This window comes from Cherax quadricarinatus, chromosome 26 (assembly GCF_038502225.1).
Source record: "Cherax quadricarinatus isolate ZL_2023a chromosome 26, ASM3850222v1, whole genome shotgun sequence".
Lineage (NCBI taxonomy): Eukaryota > Metazoa > Arthropoda > Malacostraca > Decapoda > Parastacidae > Cherax > Cherax quadricarinatus.
Window position 1 is genome coordinate 34,371,308 of NC_091317.1, and position 24,373 is coordinate 34,395,680.

The following is a 24,373-nucleotide window of genomic DNA, read 5'->3' on the forward strand; positions in this document are numbered from 1 at the left end:
CACATGGTATTGGAAGATCAGTACTGTGTGTGTGTGTGTGTGTGTGTGTGTGTGTGTGTGTGTGTGTGTGTGTGTGTGTATTGTGACCTATTTTTTTTAAGGGTCGATTCACAGCTCTTGGCCCCGCCTCTTAGCTGGCCGCTACTAGGTCCAATCTCTCCGTGCTCCACGAGCTTTATCGTACTTCTTCTTAAAGCTATGTATGGATCCTGCATCCACTACATCACTCTCCAGATTGTTCCACTTCCTGACAACTCAATGACTGAAGAAATACTTCTTAACATCCCTATGACTCATCTGTGTCTTCAACTTCCAATTGTGACCTCTTGTTACTGTGTCAAATCTCTGAAACATTCTAGCCCTATTCACCTTGCCAATTCCTAGCATGACTTAACCTGTCCTCCAGTGTCGTCAGGTTGATTTCCCTTAACCCTTTAGCTCAGGGACTAGTCTTATTGCAAACCTTTGCAGTTAATCTAATTTCTTGATGTGCTTGACCAGGTGTGGGTTCCAAACTGGTGCTGCATACTCCAATATGGACCTGACGTACACGGTGTACAGTGTCTTGAACGATTCCTTACTGTGGTATCGGAAAGCTGTTCTTAAGTTTTCCAGACGCCCATTTGCTGCGGCAGTTATTTGGTTGATGTGCGCTTCAGGAGATGTGCTCGGTATTATACTCACCCCAAGATCCTTTCTCTTGAGGGAGGTTTTCAGCCTTTAGCCCTTTAGCCTGTGCTCCGTCTGCGGTCTTCTTTGACTTACCCAAATCTTCATGACTTTACACTTGGCGGGGTTAAACTCCTGGAGCCAATTGCTGGAGCAGGCTTTTAGCTTGTCCAGAACCCTTTGTAGTTCTTCATGATCCTCATCCGCTTCAGTTCTTTTCATTAGCTTCACATCGTCTGCAAACAGGGATACCTCTGAATCTATCCCTTCCGTCATGTCGTTCACATATACCAGAAACAACACCAGCCCTAGAACTGACCCCTTGTGAAACCTTGTTCGTCACAGGTGCCCACTCTGACATCTCGTCACGTACCATGACTTGTTGTTTCCTTCCTGTCAGGTATTCTCTGATATATTGTAGTGCCTTTCCTGTTATAATTACCTGCTCTCTTAAAGAATGGAACTACATTTGGTGTCTTTCACACCTCAGGTAGTCGCCCTGTTTAGACAGATGAGTTGAATATTGTTGTTAGTGGTACACAGAGTGCCTCTGCTCCCTATCTCAGGACCCACGGAGAGATATTGACCAGTCCCACCCCCTTTGAGGTATCTTGCTCACTAGCAGGTTCTTCACCTCCTCCTCGGAGGTGTGTATTGTGTCCAGCACTTGTTGGTGCACCCCACAATTCCGGTTTGTTCGAGACCTTTCTGTATGTTTATTGTGTGTATGTACTCACCTATTTGTGGTTGCAGGGGTCGATTCACAGCTCCTGGCCCCGCCTCTTCGCTGATTGCTACTAGGTCCTCTCCCTGCCCCATGTTGTTGGTGACGGTTGTATAAGGTTACCTATTTCAGTGTGCGCTGCGAGTGGTGGAGGTTGAAGGGGAGGGGGTGGTTATCGGGTGGGGGTGAGTGAAGGGGTCGTGGGGGTGTAAACCTCACCGGGTTTGCTTACGTTGGACTGACTGACGTGATTCAACACTCATGTCTATTTCTGAACACATGTTTGGAGTCACCTTCACTAAAACACCATTCCACTCACCAGTCTCACTGTCCGGAAGTTCTTGTAATATACCAGTGAGATAGTTGTGTGGTGTGGGTGGTGTTGTGTGGGTGTGGGTGGTGTTGTGTGGGTGTGGGTGGTGTTGTGTGGGTGTGGGTAGTGTTGTGTGGGTGTGGGTAGTGTTGTGTGGGTGTGGGTAGTGTTGTGTGGGTGTGGGTAGTGTTGTGTGGGTGTGGGTAGTGTTGTGTGGGTGTGGGTAGTGTTGTGTGGTGTGGGTGGTGTTGTGTGGGTGTGGGTGGTGTTGTGTGGGTGTGGGTGGTGTTGTGTGGGTGTGGGTAGTGTTGTGTGGGTGTGGGTAGTGTTGTGTGGGTGTGGGTAGTGTTGTGTGGGTGTGGGTAGTGTTGTGTGGGTGTGGGTAGTGTTGTGTGGGAGTGGTTAGTGTTGTGTGGGTGTGGTTAGTGTTGTGTGGGTGTGGGTGGTGTTGTGTAGGTGTGGGTGGTGTTGTGTGGGTGTGGGTGGTGTTGTGTGGGTGTGGGTAGTGTTGTGTGGGTGTGGGTAGTGTTGTGTGGGTGTGGGTAGTGTTGTGTGGGTGTGGGTAGTGTTGTGTGGGTGTCGGTAGTGTTGTGTGGGAGTGGTTAGTGTTGTGTGGGTGTGGTTAGTGTTGTGTGGGTGTGGGTAGTGTCGTGTGGGTGTGGGTAGTGTTATGTGGGTGTGGGTAGTGTTGTGTGGGTGTGGGTAGTGTTGTGTGGGTGTGGTTAGTGTTGTGTGGGTGTGGGTAGTGTCGTGTGGGTGTGGGTAGTGTTATGTGGGTGTGGGTAGTGTTGTGTGGGTGTGGGTAGTGTTGTGTGGGTGTGGGTAGTGTTGTGTGGGTGTGGGTAGTGTTGTATGGGTGTGGGTAGTGTTGTGTGGGTGTGGGTAGTGTTGTGTGGGTGTGGGTAGTGTTGTGTGGGTGTGGGTAGTGTTGTGTGGGTGTGGGTAGTGTTGTGTGGGTGTAGGTAGTGTTGTGTGGGTGTGGGTAGTGTTGTGTGGGTGTGGGTAGTGTTGTGTGGGTGTGGGTAGTGTTGTATGGGTGTGGATAGTGTTGTGTGAGTGTGGGTAGTGTTGTGTGGGTATGGGTAGTGTTGTGTGGGTGTGGGTAGTGTTGTGTGGGTATGGGTAGTGTTGTGTGGGTGTGGTTAGTGATGTGTGGGTGTGGGTAGTGTTGTGTGGGTATGGGTAGTGTTATGTGGGTGTGGGTAGTGTTGTGTGGGTGTGGGTAGTGTTGAGTGGGTATGGGTAGTGTTGTGTGGGTGTGGGTAGTGTTGTGTGGGTATGGGTAGTGTTGTGTGGGTGTGGGAAGTGTTGTGTGGGCATGGGTAGTGTTGTGTGGGCATGGGTAGTGTTGTGTGGGTGTGGGTAGTGTTGTGTGGGTATGGGTAATGTTGTATGGGTGTGGGTAGTGTTGTGTGGGTGTGGGTAGTGATGTGTGGGTGTGGGTAGTGTTGTGTGGGTGTGGGTAGTGTTGTGTGGGTGTGGGTAGTGTTGTGTGGGTATGGGTAGTGTTGTGTGGGTGTGGGTAGTGTTGTGTGGATATGGGTAGTGTTGTGTGGGTGTGGGTAGTGTTGTGTGGATATGGGTAGTGTTGTGTGGGTGTGGGTAGTGTTGTGTGGGTATGGGTAGTGTTGTGTGGGTGTGGGTAGTGTTGTGTGGGTATGGGTAGTGTTGTGTGGGTGTGGGTAGTGTTGTGTGGGTATGGGTAGTGTTGTTTGGGTGTGGGTAGTGTTGTGTGGGTGTGGGTAGTGTTGTGTGGGTGTGGGTAGTGTTGTGTGGGTGTGGGTAGTATTGTGTGGGTGTGGGTAGTGTTGTGTGGGTATGGGTAGTGTTTTGTGGGTATGGGTAGTGTTGTGTGGGTGTGGGTAGTGTTGTGTGGGTATGGGTAGTGTAGTGTGGATGTAAGTAGTGTTGTGTGGGTGTGAGTAGTGTTGTGTGGGTGTGGGTAGTGTTGTGTGGGTGTGAGTAATGTTGTGTGGGTGTGAGTAATGTTGTGTGGGTGTGGGTAGTGATGCATGGGTGTGAGTAGTGATGTGTGGGTATGAGTAGTGTTGTGTGGGTGTGAGTAGTGTTGTATGGGTGTGAGTAGTGTTGTGTGGGTGTGAGTAATGTTGTGTGGGTGTGGGTAGTGATGCATGGGTGTGAGTAGTGATGTGTGGGTGTGAGTAGTGTTGTGTGGGTGTGAATAGTGTTGTATGGGTGTGAGTAGTGTTGTGTGGGTGTGAGTAATGTTGTGTGGATTTGAGTAGTGTTTTGTGGCTGTGGGTAGTGTTGTGTGGGTGTGGATATGGGTAGTATTGTGTGGGAGTGGGTGTGGGTAATGGTGTACGGATGTGGGTACTGTTGTGTCGGTGTGGGTAGTGGTGTGTGAGTATGGGTACCGGTGTGTGAGGGTAGCTATATGTGAGTGTGGGTAGCGGTGTGTGGGTGTGGGTAGTTGTGTGTGAGTATGGGTACCGGTGTGTGAGGGTAGCTATATGTGTGTGTGGGTAGCGGTGTGTGGGTGTGGGTAGTGGTGTGTGGATATAAGTAGTGATATGTAAGTGTGGGTAATGTTGTGTGGGTGTGGATAGATGTGTTTGAGTGTGGGTGTGGATGGCAGTGTGTGGGAGTAGGTAGAGGTATTTGGGTGTGGGTAGTGGTGTGTGGGAGTAGGTATAGGTATTTGGGTGTGGGTAGTGGTGTGTGGGTGTGGTTAGAGGTGAGTTTCGCGGGTGTGGGTATGGTGTGGGGGGTAGGTAAAGGTGTATGGGTGTGGGTAGTTGTGTGTGGGTGTGGTTAGAGGTGTGTGAGTGCGAGTAGTGGTGTGTGGGTGTTGTTAGAGGTGTGTGAGTGTGGGTAGTGGTGTGTGGGTGTGGTTAGAGGTGCGTGAGTGTGGGGGTGTGGGTATAGTGTGTGGATGTAGGTAGAGGTGTGTGGATGTGTGTAGCGGTGTGTGAGTGTGGGTGTGTGTAGTGGTGTGTGAGTGTGGGTGTGGGTAGCGGTGTGTGAGTGTGGCTGTGAGTAGCGGTGTGTGAGTGTGGCTGTGAGTAGCGGTGCGTGAGTGTGGGTGTGGGTAGCGGTGTGTGAGTGTGGCTGTGCGTAGCGGTGTGTGTGGGTGTGGGTAGCGGTGTATGAATGTGGCTGTGAGTAGCGGTGCGTGAGTGTGGGTGTGGGTAGCGGTGTGTGTGTGTGGCTGTGTAGCGGTGTGTGAGTGTCGGTGTAGGTAGCGGTGTGTGAGTGTGGGTGTGGGTAGCGGTGTATGAGTGTGGGTGTGGGTAGCGGTGTGTGAGTGTGGGTATGTGTAGTGGTGTGTGAGTGTGGGTGTGGGTAGCGGTGTATGAGTGTGGGTGTGGGTAGCGGTGTGTGAGTGTGGGTGTGGGTAGCGGTGTGTGAGTGTGGGTGTGGGTAGCGGTGTGTGAGTGTGGGTGTGGGTAGCGGTGTGTGAGTGTGGGTATGTGTAGTGGTGTGTGAGTGTGGGTGTGGGTAGCGGTGTATGAGTGTGGGTGTGGGTAGCGGTGTGTGAGTGTGGGTGTGGGTAGCGGTGTGTGAGTGTGGGTGTGGGTAGCGGTGTGTGAGTGTGGGTATGTGTAGTGGTGTGTGAGTGTGGGTGTGGGTAGTGGTGTGTGAGTGTGGGTGTGGGTAGTGGTGTATGAGTGTGGGTGTGGGTAGCGGTGTATGAGTGTGGGTGTGGGTAGCGGTGTGTGAGTGTGGGTGTGGGTAGCGGTGTATGAGTGTGGGTGTGGGTAGCGGTGTGTGAGTGTGGGTGTGGGTAGTGGTGTATGAGTGTGGGTGTGGGTAGCGGTGTATGAGTGTGGGTGTGGGTAGCGGTGTATGAGTGTGGGTGTGGGTAGCGGTGTGAGAGTGTGGGTGTGGGTAGCGGTGTGTGAGTGTGGGTGTGGGTAGCGGTGTATGAGTGTGGGTGTGGGTAGCGGTGTATGAGTGTGGGTGTGGGTAGCGGTGTATGAGTGTGGGTGTGGGTAGTGGTGTGTGTGTGGGTGTGGGTAGCGGTGTATGAGTGTGGGTGTGGGTAGCGGTGTATGAGTGTGGGTGTGGGTAGTGGTGTGTGTGTGGGTGTGGGTAGCGGTGTATGAGTGTGGGTGTGGGTAGCGGTGTATGAGTGTGGGTGTGGGTAGTGGTGTGTGTGTGGGTGTGGGTAGCGGTGTATGAGTGTGGGTGTGGGTAGCGGTGTATGAGTGTGGGTGTGGGTAGTGGTGTGTGTGTGGGTGTGGGTAGCGGTGTATGAGTGTGGGTGTGGGTAGCGGTGTATGAGTGTGGCTGTGAGTAGCGGTGCGTGAGTGTGGGTGTGGGTAGTGGTGTGTGTGTGGGTGTGGGTATATGAGTGTTACTGTGTAAGACAAGATATAGGATAGTAACGCACTGTACACTTACTACCCCTCTTGACCTAACATTAAGCAGACACTTGAGTACTAACCCACGGTTGTGGGTGGCATCCTGGAGGGATAGGGAGTAAGTAGTGACCCAGAATAACCATCTTAAAGTGCATCCTGCAAGACCACATATCAAATGATAACCACATTCCCCTCGGTGATCTTGTCATCATGGCTAAAATTACATCTAATTCCTGGCAGTGTCAGTCGTGAATTTGTAACCATGGTCACTGAGTCCACCTCACATCATTATTCTTTCATGTTATTACATGAGCACCAGAGTGAAGGCTCATTGTGTCTTAGTTTACTCTGTCTTTATACCTTTGATGAGTTCTTAGAGTCTTGTAGCTCCCGGAGCCTGGTCATGGGCCAGGCTAACTTGACTCGCAGGAAGGTGGGATACTCTCCTTATCCTGCTCCAATGAGTCTGCTCAGTATCATCCTGTACACACTGGTATCTCTCTCTGTGTATAAATACCGGGGAGTGTGCATCTTTCAGTGTATATACAGTGAGAGGTGAGTATCTCTTAGTGTATATACAGTGAGAGGTAAGTATCTCTCAGTGTATATACAGTGAGAGGTAAGTATCTCTCAGTGTATATACAGTGAAAGGTAAGTATCTCTTAGTGTATATACAGTGAGAGGTGAGTATCTCTCAGTGTATATACAGTGAGAGGTAAGTATCTCTTAGTGTATATACAGTGAGAGGTAAGTATCTCTCAGTGTATATACAGTGAGAGGTGAGTATCTCTCAGTGTATATACAGTGAGAGGTAAGTATCTCTCAGTGTATATACAGTGAAAGGTAAGTATCTCTTAGTGTATATACAGTGAGAGGTGTGTATCTCTCAGTATATATACAGTGAGAGGTGTGTATCTCTCAGTATATATACAGTGAGAGGTGTGTATCTCTCAGTATATATACAGTGAGAGGTGTGTATCTCTCAGTATATATACAGTGAGAGGTGTATATCTCTCAGTGTATATACAGTGAGAGGTGTGTATCTCTCAGTGTATATACAGTGAGAGGTGTGTATCTCTCAGTATATATACAGTGAGAGGTAAGTATCTCTCAGTGTATATACAGTGAGAGGTAAGTATCTCTTAGTGTATATACAGTGAGAGGTGTGTATCTCTCAGTGTATATAGTGTGAGAGGTGTGTATATACAGTTCATTATTACAGACGTTATTTTTCAGACAAGTTCAGTTTACAGCTTAAGTCTCCCATCATGCTTCACTTCATTACAGAACTCAAGATGCGACCCTCAACACAGCAACATGAAGACAGGTCTAGTAAATTCAGCTTCAGACAATGGGAGAAGTGAGCATAATAAACACTGCACTATCAAATATTGCCAGGGTGACCATCCTGACCAGACCATCATTATCCTGTACACAGGAGAGGTGAATCCTGGCACCTACAAGGCCAACATAAAATATATTCCAAATAGCGAAACGAGATTAAACTCAGACAATGTAGATGTTATATACAGGGAAAAACACTGACAAACTACTTTTAAAACACAAATTCCAAAAAAATGAGATGAAAGTCGACATATAAACATTACTGGTAGAGAGTAACCAAGGTAGTTATACCAGACAGGTATAACTATGTACTTATGACATTCCTCAGGTCACGTGCGTCACATCTTAGGTTAGGTTAGGTAAGGTTCGTCAGGAAACAGGACAAATGTTTCCTGACGCGGGTCTTAGTCAGATGATGACCCGCCTTTGGAGCTTTTGGTCATCTGACCGAGGCCTTCCACTGGCTTACCGGTCCACCCCTTTAAAAATTATGGTCATTTATAACCATTGTTGATAATTACGCGTCACACCTCACTCTCCGCCTATATATATAATGTCTTTCTACCTCTGTATGTTAGAAGTGATCAAGGTCCCAGGACCGAAACGTTTTCTAATAAATATGTTATAGTGTTTGCTTACGTGTCTTTCTAAACCAACTTGTCGGTATTTATTACTAAGGTTTATACCACCAGACAGTACACACAAAAGACGGGAAAATACCGTTTGAGGATGAGAGGAAAATATAAAATATTTCTCGACGTAATCTCAGTCTAATTTGAATTCCTCTGTTAAAAATGGCTCTTGTAACAACGGCCAGAAATAAATAACATCAATAAAGAAAATGATTCAGCATTCATCAGTCGACATCAGGAAGGTTAAACACTTAAATTGTTCTTCATTATCTGTGTCCACCCTACAGTACGTGACGTTAGTATTTCCTACAACTTTGAAGACAAAACAGTGAGGTCACACTAGCAGCAGTGAGGTCACACTAGCAGCAGTGAGGTTACACTAGCAGCAGTGAGGTCACACTAGCAGCAGTGAGGTCACACTAGCAGCAGTGATGTCACACTAGCAGCAGCCAGGTAACACTAGCAGCAGTGAGGTCACACTAGCAGCAGCCAGGTAACACTAGCAGCAGTGAGGTCACACTAGCAGCAGTGAGGTCACACTAGCAGCAGTGAGGTCACACTAGCAGCAGCCAGGTCACACTAGTAGCAGCCAGGTCACACTAGCAGCAGTGAGGTTACACTAGCAGCAGCCAGGTCACACTAGCAGCAGCCAGGTCACACTAGTAGCAGCCAGGTCACACTAGCAGCAGTGAGGTTACACTAGCAGCAGCCAGGTCACACTAGCAGCAGCCAGGTCACACTAGCAGCAGCCAGGTCACACTAGCAGCAGTGAGGTCACATTAGCAGCAGTGAGGTCACACTAGCAGCAGCCAGGTCACACTAGCAGCAGTAATGTCACACTAGCAGCAGTGAGGTCACACTAGCAGCAGCCAGGTCACACTAGCAGCAGCCAGGTCACACTAGCAGCAGTAAGGTCACTCTAGCAGCAGCCAGGCCACACTAGCAGCAGTGAGGTCACACTAGCAGCAGTAAGGTCACACTAGCAGCAGTAAGGTCACACTAGCAGCAGCCAGGTCACACTAGCAGCAGTGAGGTTACACTAGCAGCAGCCAGGTCACACTAGCAGCAGCCAGGTCACACTAGTAGCAGCCAGGTCACACTAGCAGCAGTGAGGTTACACTAGCAGCAGCCAGGTCACACTAGCAGCAGCCAGGTCACACTAGCAGCAGTCAGGTCACACTAGCAGCAGTGAGGTCACATTAGCAGCAGTGAGGTCACACTAGCAGCAGCCAGGTCACACTAGCAGCAGTAATGTCACACTAGCAGCAGTGAGGTCACACTAGCAGCAGCCAGGTCACACTAGCAGCAGCCAGGTCACACTAGCAGCAGTAAGGTCACACTAGCAGCAGCCAGGTCACACTAGCAGCAGTAAGGTCACACTAACAGCAGTAAGGTCACACTAGCAGCAGCCAGGTCACACTAGCAGCAGTAAGGTCACACTAGCAGCAGTGAGGTCACACTAGCAGCAGTAAGGTCACACTAACAGCAGTAAGGTCACACTAGCAGCAGCCAGGTCACACTAGCAGCAGCCAGGTCACACTAGCAGCAGTAAGGTCCCTCTAGCAGCAGCCAGGTCACACTAACAGCAGTAAGGTCACACTAGCAGCAGCCAGGTCACACTAGCAGCAGTAAGGTCACACTAACAGCAGTAAGGTCACACTAGCAGCAGCCAGGTCACACTAGCAGCAGTATGGTCACTCTAGCAGCAGCCAGGTCACACTAGCAGCAGTAAGGTCACTCTAGCAGCAGCCAGGTCACACTAGCAGCAGTAAGGTCACTCTAGCAGCAGCCAGGTCACACTAGCAGCAGTGAGGTCACTCTAGCAGCAGTAAGGTCACACTAGCAGCAGCCAGGTCACACTAACAGCAGCCAGGTCACACTAGCAGCAGTGAGGTCACACTAGCAGCAGCCAGGTCACACTTGCAGCAAGTGTTTGGAAGGCCACCCAGGTACCAACATACTGTCACATTCACCAACTTTCTAAGCCACGTTAAGAAGACAGTAGCGCAGGAAGACCATAACTCTCACAGGTGGCACATTATCCTCACAGTATTACTGAGACACTGAAACACAGAGGTGCTCCACACGGGGTCATGTGAAAACCAAATGTGACCATCAGCTGATAACCCATAAAATGAGTTTATTAGGTATAACAAAATAAACAGAAGATAGAAAAAATATATGTTAGTATCTTCCAGTAGGCAAAGAAAGAGAATGTGATCTTCAGTAGTGACAAATATCAACTTCTTGGATATGGAAAGAATGAAGGAGAGAGGTAGGATAGAGAGGAGCACGGGGAGGGGGGAGAGGGACTGCATGTTTCTGGACTCTAAGAAGGTGTTTAATACAGCATTCCACAATGACTGGCACGAAAGCTACTGGAGCAGGCAGGAATAACAGAGAAAACACTACAGTGGGTCGAGGAATGCTTAATAGGTAGGAAACAACGAATTACTCTCCGGGAGGTGTTGGTATGGGTGAGTGTAAGGAATGGGGTCCCACAAGGGTCAGTACTTGGACCAGTGTTGTTTATGGTTCATATAAATGACGTAACAGTGGAAATCAAGTCAGAGATGTCTCTGTTTACAGATGATGTAAAACTAATCACTAGAATACAAATAGAAACAAACCAAATGAATCTGGACCTATGGTTAGTAGAATTTAACCCCAGCAAATGCAAAGTTATGAAAATCAGGGAAGGGCAAAGACGACCGGAAACAGAGTACAGGCTTGGGTGAGAAAGGCTGCAACCTGGCCAGCCGGGCTGTGGCTCGTACGTTGGTTTGCGTGCAGCCAGCAGTAACAGTCTGGTTGATCATGCTCTGATCCACCAGGAGGCCTAGTTACAGACCGGGCCGAGGGGGCGTTGACCCCCGGAACTCTCTCCAGGTAAAGGAGAAGAGTCACAGGGTGAGCATAGTGCCGATCATATCACCTGAGGCACACATCAGCAGAATAACCGCTGCAGTAAGCGAGAGACTGATAAATTTAAGAGTAGCCTTCAGGAACCTCAACAAGGAGTAATTGACAAGCCTGTACAGGTATATGTCAGGTCCATCTTGGAATATGCAACGTTTGATAAAGCACGTAAAGAAGACGGAAACAATGCAGAGGTTCGCTACTCGGGTCGTCCCAGAGTTGAGAGGTATGAGCTGTGAGGAGAGGCTAGAGGAGCTGAAGTGTGAGGAGAGGCTAGAGGAGCTGAAGTGTGAGGAGAGGCTAGAGGAGCTGAAGTGTGAGGAGAGGCTAGAGGAGCTGAAGTGTGAGGAGAGGCTAGAGGAGCTGAAGTGTGAGGAGAGGCTAGAGGAGCTGAAGTGTGAGGAGAGGCTAGAGGAGCTGAAGTGTGAGGAGAGGCTAGAGGAGCTGAAGTGTGAGGAGAGGCTAGAGGATCTGAAGTGTGAGGAGAGGCTAGAGGATCTGAAGTGTGAGGAGAGGCTAGAGGAGCTGAAGCGTGAGGAGAGGCTAGAGGATCTGAAGTGTGAGGAGAGGCTAGAGGAGCTGAAGTGTGAGGAGAGGCTAGAGGAGCTGAAGTGTGAGGAGAGGCTAGAGGAGCTGAAGTGTGAGGAGAGGCTAGAGGAGCTGAAGTGTGAGGAGAGGCTAGAGGAGCTGAAGTGTGAGGAGAGGCTAGAGGAGCTGAAGCGTGAGGAGAGGCTAGAGGAGCTGAAGTGTGAGGAGAGGCTAGAGGAGCTGAAGTGTGAGGAGAGGCTAGAGGAGCTGAAGTGTGAGGAGAGGCTAGAGGAGCTGAAGTGTGAGGAGAGGCTAGAGGAGCTGAAGCGTGAGGAGAGGCTAGAGGAGCTGAAGTGTGAGGAGAGGCTAGAGGAGCTGAAGTGTGAGGAGAGGCTAGAGGAGCTGAAGTGTGAGGAGAGGCTAGAGGAGCTGAAGTGTGAGGAGAGGCTAGAGGAGCTGAACGTGACTACACTAGAGGACAAAAGTCTTAGGGACGGCAAGATTATGATAAACATTTTTCTAACATCCTGGTTGTCTCCCACCGAGACAGGGTGACCCGACAAAGAAACACTTTCACTGTTACTTATTCAATCACTGTCTTGCTAGAAACGTGCTGACATTAATAGTTCAGATTACTCTCTAAATACCAGCATCTCCACTCCTCCTTCAGAGTGCAGGCACTGTACTTCCCACCTCCAGGACTCAAGTCCGCTTCACTGAATCCCTTCATAAATGTTACTTTGCTCATACTCCAACAGCACATCAAATCATAAAAACCACTTACCTCTACTCACTCCTGTCTAACATGGTCACACATTCCTGCTGCATGTCCAACCTTCTAGCATTCAAAACCTCCTGGTGGTTAACGTTCTCGCTTCACACGGCGAGGGTCTGGGTTCGATTCCCAGCCAGAGTAGAAACATTGGACGTGTTTCTTTCCACATGTTGTCTATGTTCCCCATCAGTAAAATGGGTACCTGGGTGTTAGTCGACTGGTGTGGGTCGCATCCTGGAACACTGACCTAATTTGCCCGACATGCGGAGCCTTACTCCGCCCTCCGTCCATTACAGATTTATACACTCTCTTTGTCATTATATCTTGCTCCATCCTCTCTAAATGTCCAAACCACCTCAAGAACCCTTCCTTAGTCCTCTCAATAATAATTTTAATAACTCCGCACCTCAGAATCTCCAAACACCGAATTTTCTGAGAGGAAATGATAACGTAGAGAAGGTGAGCCTAATTGCAAGACGGATCCCGGGAACACGAGCGCACCGCTGGAAGTTAAAAGCACAGATGAGTCGGAGGGATGTCACGAAATACTTCTTTAGCCTTAGGCGGGATGTATACATGGTTATACGAACAGGTATAATAGGGGTCATGAAGCCAGGGTAAGTGAACCCAGTAACAACCAACGTAGAGGGGGGGACCAGGAGCTGAGACTCTACCCCTGCAACCACAATTAGGTGAGCACAGGCAAACCATCTCATAGAACGAAAGTGCCATTTAAAAAATATAAATAAGTTGGTGTTAGACGACCACTCCTTCAGAGAACACGTTATGACAAGTGGAGAGAAGGTCACGAAAATTATAGGGCGGATTATGAGAACATTAAAAAGTAGAGCAACAACCAAGTGATGGTGCAGTTGAACTCTGTTATGTTCTTATGACTGAGGATTGTTGTGTTATGAGGAACTTGCAAGGCTGGAGAGGTAGCAGAGCCGGACAGTGTACAGTGGCTGCACACTGACGCAGACTGCCTATACATCTAAAATACTGAGAATATCACGATAGCAATGGAAATGTAATCTATGGAATGGGAGAGAGAGAGAGAGAGAGAGAGAGAGAGAGAGAGAGAGAGAGAGAGAGAGAGAGAGAGAGAGACCTGAAAACATATGCATGGGAAATACTTGCGAGTCCAATAACAAATGTGAACACTATCAATAACACCTACAGGGGTGAGAAACACTGGAGGAAATATTGAAAAAACACAGAGACAGAGGTAACATAGGGACCACCAGGAACCACTACATCAACACCTCTGCTGCACTCCACTCCAATAAACGCCTCAAGTTTCAAGAGGAGACTGAACTGTTACTTACACAAAAAATAAAAAAAAAGTGGTAGATAAGTGTGGGCGTGACCATGAGTCTGTGAGCCACTAGCAGCAACAGCCTCATTAACCATTCAGTCACCGAGGCAGTCTTCTTCAGGCTGGCGGTAAAGCCCAGCACTCTACTAACAGTCAGTAGAACACTGGCCAGGAGATCTGGGGACTGACGTTCCTCATTATCAAGCCTTACCACGTACGTAAGTATTAGTACAGATCCTAGTGCTGACCCTAGTGGAACCCCACTCGTCACACTTGCCCACTCAAACATCTCAGACAACAACTCGTTGTTTCCTTCCTCTTAAGTATTCTTTGGTACAGTGTAGTGCCGTCCCTGTTATTCCTGCCTGATTCTCTGCCTTTTGCCTTATAGTTCTTACACTCCAAAAATATGCAATCCACCCATCTCTCTCTCTCTCTCTCTCTCTCTCTCTCTCTCTCTCTCTCTCTCTCTCTCTCTCTCTCTCTCTCTCTCTCTCTCTTCTCACATTCGTTAAATTGTAGCAGAAATCTAGAAGATTTGTGAGACAGGATTTACCTTCTCGAAAACCATGGTTGGTGTATACACTGTTATTTTAATCTTTGTGTGTTAGAAGTGATCAAGGTCGCAGGAGCGAAACGTTGTCTATGTTCTAGTGTTAGCTCACCTGTCTTTTTGAAATCAGTCTTCTTCATAACTTTACAGTGTCATCAGAGTCACTGGCCTCTAGTTCAGTGCCTCCTCTGTGTCTCCTTAAGAGGCACCTGAGTTTACGTCTCCTAACATCATGTTTATTTTCCCACTATAATCTACCTTGTCCATAATTACTATCACATTCACTTTGTCTATTTCGTAAGGTGAAGTCCAGGATCTTTTCTTAATTCCTGGTATAACTTAACAATTGTGTTGTAGAGGTGTCAGCAGTGCTCACACCTCTACAACACAATTGTCCTCAAAGATTTGTTAAGTTATACCATGAATTAAGTAAAGATCCTGGACGTCACCTTACGAAATAGACAAAATGTGATAGTAATTATGGACAAGGTAGATTATAGTGGAACAATAACATGTTAGAAGAGAGGGGAACTGATGTGTCTCCTTCAACATGGCGACAACATTCCGTATTTTCCACGCCTCTCTCTTACCTGCCACGACTGCGGAATGTGAAGAAAGATTGTAAATAGTTTTACTTACGTTTATTACTATGATTTACATGAGAGTCAGCTGGTCACGACAGTAACGAACGTTTAAAGGCAGGAATAACTAAATGATTCTAGTGTTTAGTAGATAAATAAAAACAGCCATTGAAAAATGATGTAATTAACGTTGTAAACAACACAGTAACAGGGCTGCCGTTATATCTTCAGTGTTTATAATAATATCATTACTACTACCAGTACATGTACAAGGTATACAGACCATAGCTGACATCACTGACATACTACTATATAGAAAGTTGCTTGTTATGCTGAGTATTTCCCGCAAATTAGGTCAGTTTTATCCCAGGATGCGACCCACACCAGTCCACTAACACCCAAGTACCTATTTTACTGCTAGGTGAACAGGGACAGCAGGTATCTTAAGGAAACACGTCCAATGTTTTCACCCTTACCTGGTATCGAACCACGGAAACTCAGTGTGTGTGTGAAGAGTGTTGCCTACGAGGCCACGGCACACCTTGGTTACACAAAGTTAGGTTGCTTTACCCTAACCTAAACTGACCCATAAAGCCGACCACAACCAGGAACACTATCCTGCTGGGGGAGGATGTTAGGTTGAGGTATAACAGCGTCCAGCCTGCTGAACCTCAACCATATACGTCGCAATCCCGACGTTCGTTGTGAAGACTGTTCTTGTTATTTCTGTTGTGTCTGTGTTGTTGCTTTGATTTATATAAGAATTAAAGTGTAATTAACTGGATATAATGTAGCATATATCTCCACAGGCAGACATCACAGCTGTCTACCACCGTAGCTGTCTACCACCGCTGCTGTCTACCACCGCTGCTGTCTACCACCGCTGCTGTCTACCACCGTAGCTGTCTACCACCGTAGCTGTCTACCACCGTAGCTGTCTCACCGTAGCTGTCTACCACCGTAGCTGTCTCACCGTAGCTGTCTACCACCGTAGCTGTCTACCACCGTAGCTGTCTACCACCGCAGCTGTCTACCACCGTAGCTGTCTACCACCGTAGCTGTCTACCATCGTAGCTGTCTACCACCGTAGCTGTCTACCACCGCTGCTGTCTACCACCGTAGCTGTCTACCATCGTAGCTGTCTACCACCGTAGCTGTCTACCACCGCAGCTGTCTACCACCGTAGCTGTCTACCACCGTAGCTGTCTTCCACCGCAGCTGTCTACCACCGTAGCTGTCTTCCACCGCAGCTGTCTACCACCGTAGCTGTCTACCACCGTAGCTGTCTACCACCACCACCATGACCGTAAATTACACAGATGATGTTGCAAGTCGAAGAGGCTTCGGTTCCTTCTGGAAACTGATGCTCAAGTAAGTCTCCACTGTCTCTCCACTATCTATCCACTGTCTCTCTACTGTCTCTCTACTGTCTCTCCACTGTCTCTCTACTGTCTCTCTACTGTCTCTCCACTGTCTCTCTACTGTCTCTCTACTGTCTCCCATATCACCCCTTTAAGAGTATCATGGGTGTATGAAAGAGATGTGGAATAAGTTAGATAAGGCAGACTCTCTACGCAGCTTCAAGCAAGGGTACGACACAGCCAATGAGACTAGAACCCAGTAAATAACACACACACACACACACACACACACACACACACACACACACACACACACACACACACACACACACACACACACACACACACACACACACACACACACACACACACACACACACACTCACACACACACACACACACACACACACACACACACACACACACACACGCACACACACACACACACACACACACACACACACACACACACACACACACACACACACACACACACCTTCTGGAGTTTTATGATAAAATAACAGAAGTAAGACAAGAGAGAGAGGGGTGGGTTGATTGCATCTTCTTGGACTGCAAGAAGGCCTTTGACACAGTTCCTCACAAGAGATTAGTGCAGAAGCTAGAGCATCAGGCGCATATAACAGGAAGGGCACTGCAATGGATCAGAGAATACCTGACAGGGAGGCAACAACGAGTCATGGTACGTAATGATGTATCACAGTGGGCACCTGTGACGAGCGGGGTCCCACAGGGGTCGGTCCTAGGACCAGTGCTATTTTTGGTATATGTGAACGACATGACGGAAGGGTTAGACTCAGAAGTGTCCCTGTTTGCAGATGATGTGAAGTTAATGAGGAGAATTAAATCTGATGAGGACCAGGCAGGACTTCAAAGAGACCTGGACAGACTGGACACCTGGTCCAGCAAATGGCTTCTCGAATTTAATCCTGCCAAATGCAAAGTCATGAAGATAGGGGAAGGGCACAGAAGACCACAGACAGAGTATAGGCTAGGTGGCCAAAGACTGCAAACCTCACTCAAGGAGAAAGATCTTGGGGTGAGTATAACACCGAGCATGTCTCCGGAAGCACACATCAATCAGATAACTGCTGCAGCATATGGGCGCCTGGCAAACCTGAGAACAGCATTCCGACACCTTAGTAAGGAATCATTCAAGACACTGTACACCGTGTATGTCAGGCCCATACTGGAGTATGCAGCACCTGTTTGGAACCCGCACTTGATAAAGCACGTCAAGAAACTAGAGAAAGTACAAAGGTTTGCAACAAGGTTAGTTCCAGAGCTAAGGGGAATGTCCTATGAAGAAAGATTAAGGGAAATCGGCCTGACGACACTGGAGGACAGGAGGGTCAGGGGAGACATGATAACGACATATAAAATACTGCGTGGAATAGACAAGGTGGACAAGGACAGGATGTTCCAGGGAGGGGACACAGAAACAAGAGGCCACAATTGGAAGTTGAAGACACAAATGAGTCAGAGAGATAGTAGGAAGTATTTCTTCAGTCATAGAGTTGTAAGGCAGTGGAATAGCCTAGAAAATGACGTAGTGGAGGCAGGAACCATACACAGTTTTAAGACGAGGTTTGATAAAGCTCATGGAGCGGGGAGAGATAGGGTCTAGTAGCAACCGGTGAAGAGGCGGGGCCAGGAGCTAGGACTCGACCCCTGCAACCACAAATAGGTGAGTACAAATAGGTGAGTACACACACACACAAGGCCTAGTGTCTAATCGACATGTGCCTAGGACCAAATGGTAACTAACACACACACACACACACACACACACACACACACTGAAGTATTTACAGTGGAAACCAGTAGGACTCCAGGAAATCAGAACAGGGGGGTACACCAGCAAGTGCTGGATGAGGTACAAATAACCAAGGAGGAGGTGAAGAAGCTGCTATGCGAACTTGACACCTCAAAGGCGGTGGGACCAGACAACATCTCCCCATGGGTCCTTAAAGAGGGAGCAGAGATATTGTGTGAGCCATTAACAAAGATCTTCAACACATCGTTTGAAACTGGGCAACTCCCTGAGGTATGGAAGATGGCAAATGTAGTCCCAATTTTTAAAAACGGAGACAGACATGAGGCACTAAACTACAGACCTGTATCACTAACGTGTATAGTATGCAAGGTCATGGAGAAGATCATAGGAGGAGAGTGGTGGAGCACCTGGAAAGAAACAAATGTATAATTGACAACCAGCACGGTTTCAGGGAAGGAAAATCCTGTGTCACAAACCTACTAGAGTTTTATGACAAGGTGACAGAAGTAAGACAAGAGAGAGAGGGGTGGATCGACTGCAATTTTTTGGACTGCAAGAAGGCCTTCGACACAGTTCCTCACAAGAGGTTACTGCAAAAGCTAGAGGATCAGGCACACATAACAGGAAAGGCACTGCAATGGATCAGAGAATACCTGACAGGGAGGCAACAACGAGTCATGGTACGTGACGAGGTGTCAGAGTGGGCGCCTGTGACAAGCAGGGTTCCACAGGGGTCAGTCCTAGGACCTGTGCTGTTCTTGGTATATGTGTACGACATAACGGAAGGGATAGACTCAGAAGTGTCCTTGTTTGCAGATGATGTGAAGTTAATGAGAAGAATCAAATCGGATGAGGATCAGGCAGGACTACAAAGAGACCTGGACAGGCTACAAGCCTGGTCCAGCAACTGGCTCCTTGAGTTTAACCCTGCCAAATGCAAAGTCATGAAGATTGGGGAAGAGCAAAGAAGACCGCAGACACAATATAGTTTAGATGGCCAAAGTTTGCAAACCTCACTCAAGGAAAAAGATCTGGGGGTGAGTATAACACCGAGCATATCTCCTGAGGCGCACATCAATCAGATAACTGCTGCAGCATACGGGCGCCTGGCAAACCTACGGATAGCGTTCCGATACCTCAGTAAGGAGTCGTTCAAGACTCTGTATACCATTTACGTCAGGCCCATACTGGAGTATGCAGCACCAGTTTGGAATAAACACCTAGTCAAGCACGTCAAGAAATTAGAGAAAGTGCAAAGGTTTGCAACAAGACTAGTCCCAGAGCTACGGGGATTGTCCTACGAAGAAAGGTTGAGGGAAATCGGCCTGATGACACTGGAGACCAGGAGGGTCAGGGGAGACATGATAACGACATATAAAATACTGCGCGGAATAGACGAGGTGGACAAAGACGGGATGTTCCAGAGATGGGACACAGACACAAGAGGTCACAATTGGAAGTTGAAGACTCAGATGAATCAAAGGGATGTTAGGAAGTATTTCTTCAGTCATAGAGTAGTCAAGCCGTGGAATAGCCTAGAAAGTGAAGTAGTGGAGGCGGGAACCATACATAGTTTTAAGGCGAGGTATGATAAAGCTCATGGAGCAGGGAGAGAGAGGACCTAGTAGCAATCAGTGAAGAGGCGGGGCCAGGAGCTATGAATCGACCCCTGCAACCACAAATAGGTGAGTACATACATACATACATACATACATACATACATACATAATGTTCTAGACGCCTGGAGGGAGTGAACCCAGTAATCACCAATTAAGAAGGACCAGGTGCTGAGACTCAACCCTTGCAACCACAGACAAGGGATTATACACTCGCTTATAAGAAGGTGGGGTTGGTATCTGTCTCCTTGATGACCCAGGAACAATGACTCGACTCTTGTTTATAATTAGGTAAATACACTTCAGTGACTTGCAACACTCATCTCTGCTGTGTACCCTCACTCACTCTACTGATACATAGTTGTAGTACAGCTCCTGGTACCCTCACTCACTCTACTGATACATAGTTGTAGTACAGCTCCTGGTACCCTCACTCACTCTACTGATACATAGTTGTAGTGCAGCTCCTGGTACCCTCACTCACTCTACTGATACATAGTTGTAGTGCAGCTCCTGGTACCCTCACTCACTCTACTGATACATAGTTGTAGTGCAGCTCCTGGTACCCTCACTCACTCTACTGATACATAGTTGTAGCGCAGCTCCTGGTACCCTCACTCACTCTACTGATACATAGTTGTAGTACAGCTCCTGGTACCCTCACTCATTCTACTGATACATAGTTGTAGTACAGCTCCTGGTACCCCTCACTCTACTGATACATAGTTGTAGCACAGCTCCTGGTACCCTCACTCACTCTACTGATACATAGTTGTAGCACAGCTCCTGGTACCCTCACTCACTCTACTGATACATAGTTGTAGTGCAGCTCCTGGTACCCTCACTCACTCTACTGATACATAGTTGTAGTGCAGCTCCTGGTACCCTCACTCACTCTACTGATACATAGTTGTAGTACAGCTCCTGGTACTCTCACTCACTCTACTGATACATAGTTGTAGTACAGCTCCTGGTATCCTCACTCACTCTACTGATACATAGTTGTAGTGCAGCTCCTGGTACCCTCACTCACTCTACTGATACATAGTTGTAGTGCAGCTCCTGGTACCCTCACTCTACTGATACATAGTTGTAGCACAGCTCCTGGTACCCTCACTCACTCTACTGATACATAGTTGTAGTACAGCTCCTGGTACCCTCACTCAATCTACTGATACATAGTTGTAGTACAGCTCCTGGTACCCTCACTCACTCTACTGATACATAGTTGTAGTACAGCTCCTGGTACCCTCACTCACTCTACTGATACATAGTTGTAGTGCAGTTCCTGGTACCCTCACTCACTCTATTGATACGTAGTTGTAGTGCAGCTCCTGGTACCCTCACTCACTCTACTGATACATAGTTGTAGTGCAGCTCCTGGTACCCTCACTCACTCTACTGATACATAGTTGAAGTACAGCTCCTGGTACCCTCACTCACTCTACTGATACATAGTTGTAGCACAGCTCCTGGTACCCTCACTCACTCTACTGATACATAGTTGTAGTACAGCTCCTGGTACCCTCACTCACTCTACTGATACATAGTTGTAGTGCAGCTCCTGGTACCCTCACTCACTCTAATGATACATAGTTGTAGTGCAGCTCTTGGTACCCTCACTCACTCTATTGATACGTAGTTGTAGTGCAGCTCCTGGTACCCTCACTCACTCTACTGATACATAGTTGTAGTGCAGCTCCTGGTACCCCTCACTCACTCTACTGATACATAGTTGTAGTACAGCTCCTGGTACCCTCACTCTACTGATACATGGTTGTAGTGCAGCTCCTGGTACCCTCACTCACTCTAGTGATAGATAGTTGTAGTGCAGCTCCTGGCACCCTCACTCACTCTACTGATACATAGTTGTAGTGCAGCTCCTGGTACCCTCACTCTGATACATAGTTGTAGCACAGCTCCTGGTACCCTCACTCACTCAACTGATACATAGTTGTAGTACAGCTCCTGGTACCCTCACTCACTCTACTGATACATAGTTGTAGTACAGCTCCTGGTACCCTCACTCACTCTACTGTTACATGGTTGTAGTGCAGCTCCTGGTACCCTCACTCACTCTAGTGATAGATAGTTGTAGTGCAGCTCCTGGTACCCTCACTCACTCTACTGATGCATAGTTGTAGTGCAGCTCTTGGTACCCTCACTCACTCTACTGATACATAGTTGTAGTACAGCTCTTGGTACCCTCACTCACTCTACTGATACATAGTTGTAGTACAGCTCTTGGTACCCTCACTCACTCTACTGATACATAGTTGTAGTGCAGCTCCTGGTACCCTCACTCACTCTACTGATACATAGTTGTAGTGCAGCTCCTGGTACCCTCACTCACTCTACTGATACATAGTTGTAGTGCAACTCCTGGTACCCTCACTCACTCTACTGATACATAGTTGTAGTAAAGCTCCTGGTACCCTCACTCACTCTACTGATACATAGTTGTAGTACAGCTCCTGGTACCCTCACTCACTCTACTGATACATAGTTGTAGTACAGCTCCTGGTACCCTCACTCACTCTACTGATACATAGTTGTAGTACAGCTCCTGGTACACTCACTCACTCTACTGATACATAGTTGTAGTACAGCTCCTGGTACCCTCACTCACTCTACTGATACATAGTTGTAGTGCAGCTCCTGGTACCCTCACTCACTCTACTGATACATAGTTGTAGTGCAGCTCCTGGTACCCTCACTCACTCTACTGATACATAGTTGTAGTGCAGCTCCTGGTACCCTCACTCACTCTACTGATACATAGTTGTAGTACAGCTCTTGGTACCCTCACTCACTCTACTGATACATAGTTGTAGTGCAGCTCCTGGTACCCTCACTCACTCTACTGATACATAGTTGTAGTGCAGCTCCTGGTACCCTCACTCACTCTACTGATACATAGTTGTAGTGCAACTCCTGGTACCCTCACTCACTCTACTGATACATAGTTGTAGTACAGCTCCTGGTACCCTCACTCACTCTACTGATACATAGTTGTAGTACAGCTCCTGGTACCCTCACTCACTCTACTGATACATAGTTGTAGTACAGCTCCTGGTACCCTCACTCACTCTACTGATACATAGTTGTAGTGCAGCTCCTGGTACCCTCACTCACTCTACTGATACATAGTTGTAGTGCAGCTCCTGGTACCCTCACTCACTCTACTGATACATAGTTGTAGTGCAGCTCCTGGTACCCTCACTCACTCTACTGATACATAGTTGTAGTGCAGTTCCTGGTACCCTCACTCACTCTATTGATACGTAGTTGTAGTGCAGCTCCTGGTACCCTCACTCACTCTACTGATACATAGTTGTAGTGCAGCTCCTGGTACCCTCACTCACTCTACTGATACATAGTTGAAGTACAGCTCCTGGTACCCTCACTCACTCTACTGATACATAGTTGTAGCACAGCTCCTGGTACCCTCACTCACTCTACTGATACATAGTTGTAGTACAGCTCCTGGTACCCTCACTCACTCTACTGATACATAGTTGTAGTGCAGCTCCTGGTACCCTCACTCACTCTAATGATACATAGTTGTAGTGCAGCTCTTGGTACCCTCACTCACTCTATTGATACGTAGTTGTAGTGCAGCTCCTGGTACCCTCACTCACTCTACTGATACATAGTTGTAGTGCAGCTCCTGGTACCCCTCACTCACTCTACTGATACATAGTTGTAGTACAGCTCCTGGTACCCTCACTCTACTGATACATGGTTGTAGTGCAGCTCCTGGTACCCTCACTCACTCTAGTGATAGATAGTTGTAGTGCAGCTCCTGGCACCCTCACTCACTCTACTGATACATAGTTGTAGTGCAGCTCCTGGTACCCTCACTCTGATACATAGTTGTAGCACAGCTCCTGGTACCCTCACTCACTCAACTGATACATAGTTGTAGTACAGCTCCTGGTACCCTCACTCACTCTACTGATACATAGTTGTAGTACAGCTCCTGGTACCCTCACTCACTCTACTGTTACATGGTTGTAGTGCAGCTCCTGGTACCCTCACTCACTCTAGTGATAGATAGTTGTAGTGCAGCTCCTGGTACCCTCACTCACTCTACTGATACATAGTTGTAGTGCAGCTCTTGGTACCCTCACTCACTCTACTGATGCATAGTTGTAGTGCAGCTCTTGGTACCCTCACTCACTCTACTGATACATAGTTGTAGTACAGCTCTTGGTACCCTCACTCACTCTACTGATACATAGTTGTAGTACAGCTCTTGGTACCCTCACTCACTCTACTGATACATAGTTGTAGTGCAGCTCCTGGTACCCTCACTCACTCTACTGATACATAGTTGTAGTGCAGCTCCTGGTACCCTCACTCACTCTACTGATACATAGTTGTAGTGCAACTCCTGGTACCCTCACTCACTCTACTGATACATAGTTGTAGTAAAGCTCCTGGTACCCTCACTCACTCTACTGATACATAGTTGTAGTACAGCTCCTGGTACCCTCACTCACTCTACTGATACATAGTTGTAGTACAGCTCCTGGTACCCTCACTCACTCTACTGATACATAGTTGTAGTGCAGCTCCTGGTACCCTCACTCACTCTACTGATACATAGTTGTAGTACAGCTCCTGGTACCCTCACTCACTCTACTGATACATAGTTGTAGTACAGCTCCTGGTACCCTCACTCACTCTACTGATACATAGTTGTAGTGCAGCTCCTGGTACCCTCACTCACTCTACTGATACATAGTTGTAGTGCAGCTCCTGGTACCCTCACTCACTCTACTGATACATAGTTGTAGTGCAGCTCCTGGTACCCTCACTCACTCTACTGATACATAGTTGTAGTACAGCTCTTGGTACCCTCACTCACTCTACTGATACATAGTTGTAGTGCAGCTCCTGGTACCCTCACTC

General features: G+C 47.9%; 1 protein-coding gene across 3 annotated transcripts in view; it reads left to right on the forward strand.

Annotated features, from left to right (window-relative positions):
• LOC128691730 (bestrophin-2) overlaps window positions 1-24,373 on the forward strand; it is a 64,410-nt gene that overhangs the window by 13,011 nt on the left and 27,026 nt on the right. For 2 of the 3 annotated variants that reach the window (XM_053780631.2, XM_053780632.2), the window contains exon 2: window positions 15,494-16,055. In XM_053780631.2, coding sequence (XP_053636606.1) covers window positions 15,985-16,055 — 71 coding nt within the window. In that variant the 5' untranslated portion in view covers window positions 15,494-15,984. Of the gene's footprint in view, window positions 1-13,436; window positions 13,769-15,493; window positions 16,056-24,373 lie in introns of those variants that run through there. The other variant, XM_053780633.2, reaches the window with a different exon arrangement.